General features: G+C 45.3%; 1 protein-coding gene across 1 annotated transcript in view; it reads right to left on the bottom strand.

The window, feature by feature from the left end:
- The window catches only part of slit2 (slit homolog 2), a gene marked incomplete at both ends in the record, with an annotated part of 115,424 nt that overhangs the window by 1,254 nt on the left and 99,170 nt on the right, over window positions 1–15,000 (bottom strand). Inside the window, 18 exon segments of the mRNA XM_080722612.1 lie at window positions 1,583–1,797; window positions 2,332–2,677; window positions 2,954–3,108; window positions 3,231–3,361; window positions 4,095–4,335; window positions 4,925–5,062; window positions 5,974–6,067; window positions 8,007–8,030; window positions 8,679–8,682; window positions 8,684–8,716; window positions 8,718–8,820; window positions 10,042–10,097; window positions 10,101–10,139; window positions 10,502–10,576; window positions 10,578–10,627; window positions 12,638–12,670; window positions 13,370–13,533; window positions 14,457–14,528. Coding sequence (XP_080578738.1) covers window positions 1,583–1,797; window positions 2,332–2,677; window positions 2,954–3,108; window positions 3,231–3,361; window positions 4,095–4,335; window positions 4,925–5,062; window positions 5,974–6,067; window positions 8,007–8,030; window positions 8,679–8,682; window positions 8,684–8,716; window positions 8,718–8,820; window positions 10,042–10,097; window positions 10,101–10,139; window positions 10,502–10,576; window positions 10,578–10,627; window positions 12,638–12,670; window positions 13,370–13,533; window positions 14,457–14,528 — 1,973 coding nt within the window.

Genomic DNA, 15,000 nt, shown 5'->3' with positions numbered 1-15,000 from the left:
GTGGTGTGACTTCAAAAGAAGACAAAGTCAAAAGGCAGTCGGCGGCGGAGGTTTTATTTCTTATTGTCTCCACCAGCCGAAGGCTGAGGGAGAGTATGTTTTCCCCTCCGTCCGTGTGTCCGTGCGTCCGTCCGTCCGTCCGTCCGTGCGTCCGTGCGTCCGTGCGTCCGTGCGTCCGTGCGTCCTCGCAGTTTGTGAGCGCCTAATCTCAGTCGCCGTTGGCCCGGACGCTGCCAAAGTGAGCACACACACTCCCTGGATGCCAATCTAGAACCTCTGCCCTAAATTTTTCAAATGGGCCTTTTCTAGCGCCACCTAGAGGCCGATGTTCGCAAAACACATTTCTGTGCACTACTCTTACAGATTTTGACCAAAAATCCTACAAATCGGTAGGCAGTATCTCCACAGTCATGTGATCGACACGGATCTGTCCGATTTAGCATATTCCATCCTGATTGGCTAAGATTGGCTTCCAAAGTTTGTGGGATTGAGCCGTTTGGAACAAAATGCCTCAAATCCCAAACGCAAAGTGCAATCATCATGAAATCGCGCACACACGTTCCCACTAGGTCGAAGAAGAAATGCCACTTAAAATTTTTGAAATCAGCCTCATGGTGGCGCTATAACAGGCCGATTTGTGGTTTTACCTATAACTCCACCGATCAGTTTCAAACTTTGCAAGCGCACTCCCTAGAAGCTAACGATAAACCTTTGCCCTGCATTTTTCACATAAGCCTTTTCTAGCGCCACCTTTGGGCCGACTTATGTAAAACACATTTTTGGATATTACTCCTTGAGATTTTATCCAAAAATCACGCAAATCGGTACACAGTATCTCTATAGTCATGTGATCAAGTCCGATCCGTCTGATATTTCATATGCCATCCTGATTGGCTAATATTAGCTTCCAAAGTTTGCAGGATTGCACCACCAGGACGCACAGCCTGGTGGAGACCTGTGCTCGGAAGAGCACTGCTTCTAGTTTCCTTTGTAATGGACTGAAGGAAAGTGTTGGAGGAAAGGAAATAAGAAGTGAGCGGGACAGTCTCACCTGTGTGACCCCGCCAGGGCTCAGAGGAAGCTCAGAGGATGCTGAGTTGAAAGGCAACGAGTTAGAAGTGTTAATGCACAGACACTGAACACTGTTAGACACACGCAAACGCACATGCACACACGCACGCACGCACACACACACACGCACGCACACACACACACGCACGCACACACGCACGCGCACACATTAGGCTGAAGATGGGGGCGTGGGAAGGGGGGGCTAAAGCACACACACACACACACACACACACACAGACACACACACACACACACACACACACACACACACACACACACACACACACACACATATAGTGTTAAAGCTACTTGATGTCAGCAGTGCAGAAAGGTTTCGCAAGAGACATGGTGCAGAAAACCATGGTGACCAGGAACGATTGGTTTTAAGAAGGAGGTATAAAACTGCAGATCTCTCTCTCTCTCTCTCTCTCTCTCTCTCTCTCTCTCTCTCTCTCTCTGTCTCTCTCTGTCTCTCTCTCTCTCTCACGCCCGCTATGACTCCGTCTCTCACCTTTGTCACAGGCCTCTCCTGTGTATCCACTGCTGCACTCGCAGTAGGCCTTGCCCAGACCAGACAGTCTACATTTGCCATGTTTACAGCGGGCGAGGCTGCAGGGGTTCACAGCCTCCTGGTCCTGCTCATCACAGAGAACCCCTGCGAAGCCGGGCTGGCAGCGGCACGAGTAGGAGTAGGAGTTAATGGGCATGCAGGTGCCGTGGATACACCTGCAAGAGGGAAGAAATGATAGAGATTATAATTAAGTACACATACAGCCGTGTTGCTCACTGGAAATAACAATCATACATTTACTAACAAATGTACCGTAGTAGTAGATTAAGTACACATTACATTTGGCTTTTAGATGTAAAGTAATGCATCATTTGATTTGGGCACTTCATGAATTCAAAACAGTTTACACAACCTTAACAAAACAGTTAAATTAACTTAAAGATATATATTTTAACTTACTGTCTATGGACATTTTAAAGGACTGAGGACTACGGGCTGTATTTTGAATTTTGATTGTCTTAAGTATCAGCTTTCCGAACTCTAATTCCGAGTAATGCGTTTTAGAAGATGCGGGTGACGTAATTTTGTAGTTGAACCGGACCTTTCCAACGAAAAGTTTGGTGTTCGGAGACAGTATGGACAGGCCTTTAAGTTAAGGCATAAGAGCTGGTACTAAGACAATCAAAATAGAGCCTGTACATCTCTAGTCTAAACACACACAGCACAACAACATTAAATAACACACTCACTTGTTGCCATCACAGGGGTTGTTGACCTGCTGGTCACACAGCGTTCCGGTCCACCCAGGGTGGCAGGTGCAGGTGAAGCCGCTGTGCCCCGTAGGATGGCAGTCCCCCTGGACACAGGCTCCTCTCTGGCAGGGCTGGCAGCCGGGCTCTACTCCAGAGGTGCCCTGTCCAGAGCCAGAGCCCACCGCCCCAGCTGCCAGACCCAGCCCCACCCCTAAGTCCTGGAGCTGACCGTTGATGTACACATTGCGCAAGCAGCCATGGAAGCTGGTGCCGTTACGACCACCGGAGCTGTGCTGCAGGGCCCCTGACAGACCCCCGGACATGGACGCACGGTCTGGCATACCTAGAGGAGGAGGAGAGTAATGATAGCGAACCCCCAGTGAGTTTATTTCCAATTATGCGACGGGCATGCAAAGAATGCAGTAGCACACAAAGACTTAAACAAAGACACACAAGACTTTGTACAACACACACACACACACACACACACACACACACACACACACACACACACACACACACACACACACACACACACACACACACACACACACACACACACACACACACACACACACACACACACACACACACACACACAGCAGATTCAGGTCCTTACCTCCCAGGTAGAGTGGAGAGTCTATGCTGAGTGTGGACTGTTTGCTCAGGGAGGTGATAGATTTGGGCGTTCCACCATCGATGGACAGGGAAAGAGTCTGGTCAGATGCCACCAACTCCACCATGTGAAAACTACCATCATTAACCGTCTCCACGCTGGAAGAGAGTCAGAATGAAGCAGAATCTTAGAATGTTAAATAGTCTTTACAATTTACGTGTGTTGGTATTTGGCCTTTTCACATACTGTATATTTCAGCCAGTATGTGGTGGGTGTATACCTGTATATAGCAGAGGGGGGGTAGGATCCCGTATCGTAGCTGACTCGGAGGCGACCTCTGTACAGCTCCATGGCGATGTGATCGTTGTCACCTTTATACAGCAGCACGCCACTGTCCTCGTCCGTGGCGATCTGAAAACAAAATGACATCATTCACCACTGTTCATGGCGCTCAATTCAAGTTGCCATGGGCCAAAGTCTTGTATTTGTTCATGCACGTGTGCCTGAACGAATAGAATTCCTGGTCCTCCTGGAATTGTTAAAAATGGTTTTAGATTTAGGCTTGATTTATACGTATTTGTGCACGGATCTGCAAGATTACTCCCTGCAAGCCAAACGACGTCATGATGACGTTATGATAACGTCCTCTGGTGACTCTTGTGACATTAAGAACTAGGCCAGATCACAGCCCATATGCCTGGGGATGATCGTGACGTCCTTACCAGGATGTCATATGGACTTTTTTGTTTGACAGGATTTTTGTTATTAGTTATGATAGTTATCTGGCCTCGATCGGAACCTCTCTGATTAATCCAGGACGTCCGTTTTCGTGGGCAGGATTTATGTTGGTTGAAATCAGGTGATATTCTAGGCCAGATCTGACTAGTCATGGTTTGACTTGATCTGGCCCCAATCGAGATGTCACTGATTGGTCCAGGTCCTGACAGTGCTTGCTGGGCTATTTTGGGTGTACAACACCAGCATAACAAATGCCACCCCCAAATGCAATTAAATGGCATTTATTAAATTAACATCTTAAACTTTTGATGTCTTCATAAGTAAACGTGTGTGTGTGTGTGCGTGTGCGTGTGCGTGTGCGTGCGTGTGCGTGTGTGTGTGTGTGTATGTGTGTGCATGTACCTACCTGCAGGCTGATGTTGGTCTCAGGGGAGATGAGATTGGAGGGCAGCTGCAGGTAGGACTCTCGGTTGATGAAGTTGACACTGGCCAGCGTCTCGCAGCGCTCGCCCTGGTAGCCATGGAGACACTGGCAGCGGGGGTCCGTTCCCATGACCACGCACTGAGCCCCGTTCAGGCACTCGTGGTTGTCACAGGGGCTGGTTCTGGGAAGGACCATGGGAGGAGAGAACTCACAGAACAGCCCGCTGCAGAGCGTGCGCACAAACACACACACACACACACACACACACACACACACACACACACACACACACACACACACACCACACACACAGTTAAATACTGAAATATAGTTTCATCGTTTGACAGTACAATCGTCAGTGTATTTTGGATTCATGTCAATTTGTGTTTTCAGATATTTAACCCTTGAACCGTCAAGACTTATAAACTTAAACTATAAACTTGACCTTTCACTCTGTACTTAGTCTGCTCTTTTTCCCCTCTACACCAAGCTAAAGTTCTCAGAATACGGACACTAGGGTTCAAGTGGTTAATATAAAAAAGAAGAGATTTTCTTTATCACTCAAAGATTTGGAGGACCCCCTGTAGTAACTCTGAGGACCCCCTAGGGGGCCCGGACCCCCTGTTGAAGACCCTTTATGTATACAATAATATACTGAGCAATGGCTGTGGGTTTTGGTGTATGCATTTCTCTCTGTGAGGAGGTGAGACTGTGAGTGTGTGTGTGTGTGTGTGTGTGTGTGTGTGTGTGTGTGTGTGTGTGTGTGTGTGTGTGTGTGTGTTTGAACTATATTATGCGCGTGGGCGGCTCACCTGTATCCCTCTGGACAGACACAGGTGTATCCGTTGATGGCGTCGATACACTGGCCTCCATTTTGACACTTGTTCTCTTCACAGTCATCAAAGTCTGACTCGCAGTGCTCCCCTACATAACCTGGAGTACACTCACACCTAGATAATACACACGCACAGACGCACGCACACACACACACACACACACACACACACGCGCACGCACGCACACATACACACACACACACACACACACACACACACACACACACACACACACACACAGCAATGGAATAGAAAAAGAAAATGTGATTGTTATTTTTCTGATAGTCTTATTGAAGCTCAAATACTGAATTCGTTATTGATATAATATTTGGTTGATATTTTGATGTTACACTGTATGTGTTTTAGACTGTAGAGGGCACTCAGTGGGAGATGAAAGCCTTGATTCCCTGTTCACCCAGATAACACATCAACATGATGCATGTGATGCACACACACACACACACACACACACACACACACACACACACACACACACACACACATACACACACACACACACATACGAGCACGCACACCAGAGTTGACCCTCCACAGTAAAATCCCTAGTGTGAATTTAACCGATTGTTTAGAAAGGAAACCCAAAAGGACCCTTATGGCGTATCAAATTAAATTAGCACCCAGTATTGTACTGTACAGTATTAGTGCACATCACTAGGGAGTGAAACTACGGTTTCACTCAACGAGGTTCAGATACGATCTGCACAGGAAACCCTATGAGGCAGCCAAATTCACACTCTCCAAACAGACAGGCGCACGCACCAATGCACGCACGCACACACACAAAATCCCCTTCATCTCTAGGGGGAGAAATCAGCAACTCATTTATTTCAGAGTGAGAAATGTTAGTACTCAAATCCTGAGGGAGAGACATAAGAAAAACACTCTAGCTGTAACTGTGTGTGTGTGTGTGTGTGTGTGTGTGTGTGTGTGTGTGTGTGTGTGTGTGTGTGTGTGTGTGTGTGTGTGTGTGTGTGTGTGTGTGTGTGTGTGTTCAATCCACTCACTTGTAACCTTCAGGGGTCAGAATGCACTTTGAATCGTGCTGACAGGGGTTCAATTCTGGAGCACAGAAATCCAACTTCTCTTCACACAGCTCCCCTGTGAACAAACAAAGGCACACGCACACGCACACACACACGCACACACACACACACACACACACACACACACACACACACACACACACACACACACACACACACACAAATGGAAAATCAGTGCTTATGCTTTTGTGTTGATGTCTTTCTTTGCTTCTTGCATAATAAAGCTGTGTCATAAAGCTCACAAAGCTGATTTATTCCGATCTGCAAAACAAATTATGAAACATACTACCCACCAACTCTTCCACACTGTTTGTGTGTGTGTGCTTGTGCACGTGCACATGCATCGTGTAAGTGCTCTGTGCGTGCACACATGCGCATGTGTGTGTGTGTGTGTGTGTGTGTGTGTGTGTGTGTGTGTGCCTCTGAGTGCCTTGGGGTGTGTATACTATTATATCGTCATTGTCGGGTGGAAACCTTGTATGTCCAAAATCGTTCGTTTTGTATTTATCATTTAAAAAAATGAAAGAAACTAGTGAAAACAGCCGATCTACAAGCACACAACGCCTCGCGGTGCGAGGCGTTGTGTTCTTGTAGATCGGCTGTTTTCACTACTTTTGTGAGACAGCCTTGTATGATGAAGCAGGTATGATACTTGAAACGTACACATTTGAAACTTGGAGATACGAGGTTTCTGCCCGACAGCAACGATATGTGTGTGTTCATATGATGGATGATGCTCCTGTGGGTTTGGGGACTGATAAACGATCTCATCTCTGGGAGCTCCTGACACCGCTCCCATGTGGACGCTGCATTATTGACCCGGCATCAGGGAACAAACCAATTCTCCTGACAACACCGGTCTCAATCTGGGAATAATTAGCGGGCCGCTCTCCGATCGATACCGGAACGTGTGTGGAATCACCAGCCGTGTGCGTGGGTGGAGAGCATGTGTACGCCTGTGTAGACGTATTTAACCACTTAAACCAGGGGTCTTCAACAGGGGGGTCCGTGACCCCCTATAGGGGGTCCTCAGAGTTACTACAGGGGGTAGGATATTTCTTTACTTCAACCACTTGAACCCCACCCTTTTCTGAGGAGGGTTTCAGCCTAAAAAAGCGGATGTACACGCTCAAGCTTGTAGATCGGCTATTTTCAGCAAAGAGGTTTGGTGTAGAAGGGAAAGGGAGCAGGCCAGGTAAGTACAGACTGAAAGGTCAAGTTTACTAAGTACTGGGTGCTGAAGTGGTTAAATGTCTGAGAATTAGCATGAATCCAACATACACTGTTTTACACTGTTTTTACATACACTGATGATAGTGATGGCAAACAAGTCTATAGAGCCATCTATGAAATCTATGAATAAGTTTAATCTGCGACACAATTTCCTGCTTCATCTCTCTCTCAGCTATGGGGTCCTTGGCCTGAAAAACATTGAAGACCCCTGACTTAAATCCTACAGTATATATTCAGTTGACCGGGGTCCCCCAGGGCTCTATAGCAGGTCCGCTAGAATTTCCCTTTGCACCAAATCTCTTTGGCAAAAAAACTCATCTGCAACGCTACCAACACGCTGCGTTGATACGCATTGCGGCGCATTGTGAGCTTGTAGATCTGATATTTCTGCCGAATGTTCTCCCCCGAATTGGGGACCCTAGAGTTCATGTGGTTAAACATCTGTATAAACATCTCTACTGGCAATGTTTTCATACATCTGGCCAAGTTGGACATAAAAATCTCAGTTATCCATCTGTGCAACACTGTGAAGGGAGCCAACACTAATTGTTGTTCTTGTTAATAATCATCAAAACCATGCACTTTTTACACTGGTTTGAATTATGGCCACTCAAATCAACAGGTTTGCACGCATCGCATGCTTATTCCTTGGTCTGATCACACCAAGGTTAAGGGCAGGTCATGGACACAGGACAGGGATAGAGGGAGGGACGGGCAGAAAGAGTGAGGGAGAGAAAGGAGAGAGAGAAGAACAGACTAACCTCTCTCCACCTCATTGGTAGCAGCTGCAACCACAGAGAAAGGCAGATGGTAACGAAGAGAAGAAAGGAGAGTGTGAGACAGAGAAAAGACAAAGAGTACTATAGAGCCAGAACAGAAGGGCTACAGTACATTGGTTAGCAGTTAGCGGTGATTAGCATGGCACAGAAGCAGACAAACAAGCAAACCCAGGCTAATGTTAGCCACAGGAGCGATGCACAGCGTTGTGTCTGGACTGTATGTTACTGTAGCACTTTCAGAGCTAAACACTGTGTATTATCTGTTTGCTTGTTTATTCTTGTGTGTACAGAGGTACTGTACTTCACTGATGCACAGCACAGTATAATTCAGATTGGGTCCATTTTGGGAGAGATGTGATTTCATTACTTTCACAGAGTTAGTTCACAAAACAAACTACTGTAATGCGTTCTTAAATCATAGGGAACATGTCCTTAGTTTTAGTCTTTGTCAATCAGCAAAAGTAGATCTGCTAATTCTATGGTGCGTTTCGTGTGTGTGTGGGTGTGTGTGCGTGTCGTGTGTGTGTGTGTGCGTGTGTGTGTGTTGTGTGTGGTGTGTGTGTGTGTGTGTGTGTGTGTGTGTGTGTGTGTGTGTGTGTGCGCACGCGTGCGTCCGTGCGTGTGTGTGGGTGCCTGAGTGTGTGTTACAGTAACCTGTGGTACTCTGGTGAACACATGCATGTGTAGTTGTTTGATGCCATCAACGCAGGTGGAGTTGTTCTCGCAGTCGTTGTCTTCACAGTCGTCCACGTTGATCTCACACATGTCGCCCTCAAAGCCCACCGGACACACACACCTGACAAGGCACACGCCACAATACACACGGGTTAGCATTTCTGCACACTCTGCATCACACTCCAGCGCACGTATGCTGGGGAAAACGTTGAGAGACCTTTGTGGAATTGTCTGCGGCAAGGATGCTCATTGTCTTGTGTCTCACACTAAAGCACAATGACACAATGACAGACACACTTCAACCTACACACACATGCATGCACTTGTACTTGCACGCACACGCACACACGCACACGCATGCATAACATCTCATAACAGCAGCGTCAGCTCTGTATTCCCAAGTGGACAGTCATTACTCTGTAAACGCGAGCGTTGCCTCAACTCTATAACTACTACTCAGGGTTTATTACTGCGCATGCAAGCGCGCGCGGCACACACACACAGTGTATGGGCCTAATAAAGGGCTCTTATGCGCAACGCACTCAGGCAGATTAATATCTCATTATATAGTCAATGGCTGTTCTTCACTATGAATATTCTACCTCCTAGGACAAAGAAAAAGATAGACAGAATGAGAGACAGACAGGACATGATCCCAGATAGAGACAGGCATACTAAGAGATTGAGGGAGTGAAGAGAGAGAGGGAGAAAGAGAGAGAGAGAGAGGAGAGAGATAGAGAGAGAGAGAGAGAGAGAGATGAGGAGAGAGAGAGAGAGAGAGGAGGGCAATAAGAGATGGCACATGGTGCTAGTGGGTGGTAGTAATCTACAAGGAAAATGTGGATAGGCATTAGGTTACTTATTTGTGTCCAGGTGGTGAGCTATAGACAAGCTCATAACGAGCCTATTTTCATTACGCGACAACGCCAACGGCACACAACTATAGCATAAATCCGGCTCTAGCGCCCCGTCCACAACATTAACACTAATGAAGACATGACTAGTCTCTGTCTCACAGACAGGAAGAGGCCTGAGCTGGACCACCAGCTCCTGCACATCCATTCCCTCTCCTCATTATCAACACATTACTATTGACTGCACGATCTGACTGATGTCCATGGATGACTTACTGCGTCACTAAGCTCTCAAGCTCACTGGGTTTATCTATGCGTGAGCCAAGTCTTGCTTACGTGTACTTGGAGTATTTGAACGAAGACTTTGAAAGAGTCCATGAACAAAAGTTTCATAGCACAGCGTGTGGTGTGCGCGCTAGCGCGCGCGCGCGCGCGCGCGCGTGTGTGTGGTGTGTGTGTGTGTTATATAGTAATTGTGTGTTGCTTACCAGAAGTTGCTCTCCTCTCCTTCCTTCAGATGACAGGTGCCAGCGTTCTGACAGGGTTACTTGATACAGGCATGGATGGGCTCATCACAGTCCTGACCCTACAGGGAGAGAGACACAGAGAGACACAGAGAGACACGGAGAGAGAGAGAGAGACAGACAGACAGACAGACAGACAGACAGACAGACAGACAGACAGACAAGACAGACAGACAGACAGACAGACAGACAGACAGACAGACAGACAGACAGACAGACAGAGAGAGAGAGAGAGAGAGAGAGAGAGAGGGGAGACAATCATTATAAAACAAAGCTTTCCTCAAGGATTAGCTTGAATCTATTCAACTTAAAATGTGTCTGTGTCTGTGTCTGTGTGTGTGTGTGTGTGTGTGTGTGTGTGTGTGTGTGTGTGTGTGTGTGTGTGTGTGTGTGTGTGTGTGTGTGTGTGTGTGTGTGCGCCTACCTTATATCCATAGGGACAGGTGCACCGGTAGTAGTTTACCGGGTCATTGGTACACGTGCCATCGTTCTTACAAGGGGTTCGACAGACAGGGGTCACACTTAGCCTGGATGTTTATATCCACTGGGCCTGTGTGAGACACACGCACAAAGAGACACATTATATACTTTTGTACTGTACCTAATGACATCTTGGCTTACAGGAGCAGGAGAAGAGTCAAACGCATTACATACTGTAATTCAACCAGGGATCAGCAAAAAACTTGTCTGCGAAAAGCAATCTACTCTGAAATAGAGAGAAATTGTCGGCACTAAAGGCTAATATATACTGTCACTCAACAAGACATACACTATGTATATTCCACTGAAAAGAATGTTGCTCTGCGCTTTTTGTTTGAAATATGTAAGTGTAAAGCCACCGAGAATAAATAATCCTTTCTTCCTTCCATTCTTTTGCAGTGGTTCATTGCATTTAGCTACATGGATTGTCTTGGTGAATAATAATACACAGTACAAATGTGAAGAAAGATGTCATATGGAATCCTCATTTAAGCTGGTGTGGATGTTCACGAAATAATGAGTGTGAGGTTTTAGTTTTTCTTTTACAGGACCTGGATAATGGGAAACACATTCCCAACACATATTCCTATACAGTAGTGTCATGAGAGAATATCAAAGTTTTGCAATTCAGGACTCGGGTAGTAACGACTGTCAAGGTTCACAACATCAGGACAGGAGTAAATAGAGCATTGCAGTGGAAGTGGTTTCCGGGCTCCACTCAAAAATCTCCCATTCATTTTCCCCATAGACTTTTACAAAATTATTTTTAACAATCATGTTAAGCCTAGAACCAAGCCATCCAGGATGACAGTGAATCACAACCATAAAACCTTTGATCCTATATAAAAACACATTTTAATATTTAATTATTTGATATACTACATTTAATAAATACCCTTTGTTTAGCGATTTTCAAAATGTTCTTTTCATGAAACAAATGTTTCATGTTCATGATTCACTGACATCCTGGATGGCTTGGTTCTAAGCTTAACATAATTATTATAAATATTTTCGATTTTCGTGAAAGTCTATGAGGAAATGAATGGGAGATTTTTTTGGTGGAACCAGTAAACCACGCCCACTGCGATGCTCTACTGTCAGGGTCACACTATCAGGATGTAACACTGTCAAGGTTCACAACTTCAGGAGTAACACTGTCAAGGTTCAAAATATCATGAATTCACACCAGCAGCTGTATACCACTTCCACGTTCTGAGAAAGTGATAAAGTTCAATGCGTTGGCTATGGCGAGGAGCTATCGTTGCAGGAGTCAGAGCCAGTAAAAAGTGGAACGGCAAAGTACTTTTTCACTGTCGCAGTGTGACGAGACAAAGCAGCAGCCGACCAGAAGGGCACTGCGGTCTGAAATAGGAGCGCACTAGGCCACGGGTTCTCAACCAGTGGGCCACGCACGAGGGAATTGCAAGTGGACCCCCAAATAATTGTAAAAATACTATGACTTTAATGAGTGATAATATTACATTAATATTAAAAATCTATGCCAATATACCAGTAAGACGCCCTAAGGGCGAAATCGACCTCGTGCAGGACGGAATTAATTTGCAAGTGTGATTCGAGTTGAGGTTGGTTGTTTAAGTTGGACAAAATGTGGACAAAATATTTTCCCAAATATGGATATGACTGACATCTGACATCATAGATGTCTTATAGACCACATGAGACTCACACAATATGTCCATATATGGGTATTCCAAGCTGTGGGCATAATATTGATGACATCAGGGATCTCCATATATGGGCATACAAGGGACCAATAAATAACAACTCAAAGTGCACAACACCCTAATCTAGAAACGATCGAGAACCGCTGCACTAGTCGTACGACGTACGTACATGAAGGTGACGTGGGTGTTTAAAGTGTTTTGTACACACACACCTGTTTAGTGGACAAATGCAGCGGTGGAAACCACTGCTGCTGCTGGCGTGAATTCAGGGTGACAACATCAGGATTAACAAGGAAGGGAACACGATGCATTCTGGTTTGAGTCACAGGTTAAGGATCTGGGAAGGGCACTAATATGGAAGTACTGTAGTACTGGGATTTGATTGGCTACTGTACCTGGCACCAGAAAACCACAACGCCCCAGGACTTCTACAATGCATCCATTAGATCAACGCAAAAATACATATAGCACTTAGTTATAGTAATAATACTACTCAATGTAATATAGTCAATAGCATTTCTTTATTGTAGTTTCAAAACAATAGCCAGATTAAAGTGGATTATATATTTCTTACATTTATTTAGGATGGTGCTACATACAGATGTGCAATTTCAACACTTCTGTATTTACTGCTCTTTTCCTGTAAATGTCCTGCAAATATTTTTTTTTTCCAAAGGTTTCTTTCCCTGTTTTGCATTTCTATTTTTTATGGAGAATGGAGCGTATTTTTGCAGAAACTCACACATGTGAAGAAACCACTCCATTCCCATTGAAAAGCAGAATCCACCTTCATAGGTACGTTTAAACTTCAGTCAGAGAAGGTCATAAAAAAAGCAAAAATAGCTGATCTACAAGCTCAATGTTCTGAAAATCTCCTGAAATGGCAATGGCAGGACGTGTGAAGGTTTGAAATGGCACATCTGTAGGAACCATATTAATATTTGTAGGTATACACTACAGTACTATATGTGCATGATGATAATTTGTGTGTGAGCGTGCGCGCGCATGTGTCGTGTCGCGCGCCTGTGTCAGAGTCATTGAGTGTACAACATCAGTGTGTGTGTGTGTGTGTGACCTTCCCGTACTATATTCATGTATGGTGGAGTGCCTGTGAGAGGGTGGTGTACCTGAGCAGGTGAACTTCTTGGAAGGTGTGGTGAGCAGCAGCTTGTCCGTCATGTCCCCAGGGCCGGCACAGCGCGCAATGCCAGGCTCCTTGTAGCCGCTCTTCACCCAGTCAGACAGCCACTGCATATGGCAGTCACAGTACAACGGATTGGCCCCCAGGGCACTGCCAGTGGATGAGAGGAATAGAGGGAAAACACAGGCAATGAGCTCGATAGAAGATACTTAATGTATTAGTGCTGCATTCACAACCGCAAGCCAAAAGACGAGAGACGTACTATAACAGTGCACATTATTAGTGATGTACATTATACTAATCAAAGGGTAATTTTACATTTTAAATGATGTATTATGATATGAATCAAAATAGGGAAAATATGGTGAGATGCAGGCCAACAGGGCTCAATACAGAATCAAAGTTCAGACACACAAATCTAAAAATCTAATGTGTGCATGCATCGTGAGTAGTGCTAGCGAGACAGTACTGTCCACACAATCAAATCTTGAGTGTTCTTGATTGATTGATTTAACTCTGAGAGTGTAAGAAACTGGCCCCTGTGGACTCATATGTCAAGAGGAATTATCTAGATGAAAAGTATTACTCATGCTGTGCAAAAGCAGATCTTTGATCTCAGTGCGATGTAAATTCCTGAGAGTTGATGTAACTCGAGAGTGTATAAAATCTGGATTTTACAGTGTGGTAAAATGTCAACTAGTAAAGCACCAATTTGAATAGGGGAGAGAAGGAGGAAGTGGAAGGGAAGGGGAAGGGCTTTTGACGGGTTTGTTGCTCAGCTCCTTTTGACAGCCCAATAGCAGTAGAGACAAGCCTCAGTGAATAGACACAGTAGAGACAAGGCTCACTGAATAGACATTTGCTTCATTGTCATGATAATGTGCTTCCTTCTGCTATTATTTAATGTGTGTAGGCAGGCACTTCTATCACAAAATATAAAAGAGACACGGACCATAATGGCGATGTGATTCCAGCCTTCTCTGTCTTCCCCTCTTGTGTGTGTGTGTGTGCGTGTGTGTGTGCGTGCGTGCGTGCGTGCGCGCGTGCGTGCGTGCGTGTGCGTGCGTACTTACAGGTGGGAGAGTGATGACAGGTCTCTGAAAGCTCCCTCTGGTATCAAGGATATATCGTTACCATGGAGAGATCTAAGGAGAGAGAGAGAGAAATAGAGAAAAGAAGCAAGAGAGAGAAAAACAGAAGATAAAAATATGAGGAAGACAGGCCCAGGGAGCAAACCATAATGCAACATCAGCTGGCTTATTTAGATAAGTCTGGCTCATTTAAAAGGGACCTGAGCCCCTAGGATGATTTGTTTTCCAGTTCAGGTTAAATACTACAGCAGATTAAAAACATGACAGGCTAGTAACGATGTGGTTGCAGCTAATAAAAAGTATAATGGCTGTATTAAATGTAGGTGAGCCCATGGAAGGGAGTAGGCTACCAATGTGCAAGCACAGACAGTAGCATGGGTTAAAGCAAAAATAAAATCTCATTACTGAAAATGTTTGTATGGCCAAGTCTTAATGTGTGATTTGTGAATCCCAATCCCCCCCCCCCAAACTAGCATTGTTTCCTAAACAATGAACACAATATGTAAAATGATGACGTTTTAGTAAT

This window comes from Nannobrachium achirus (assembly GCF_963921795.1).
Source record: "Nannobrachium achirus genome assembly, chromosome: 3".
Classification (NCBI taxonomy): domain Eukaryota; kingdom Metazoa; phylum Chordata; class Actinopteri; order Myctophiformes; family Myctophidae; genus Nannobrachium; species Nannobrachium achirus.
Note: the sequence above shows the minus strand (reverse complement) of the source record. Positions and strands in the feature narration are given on the sequence as shown.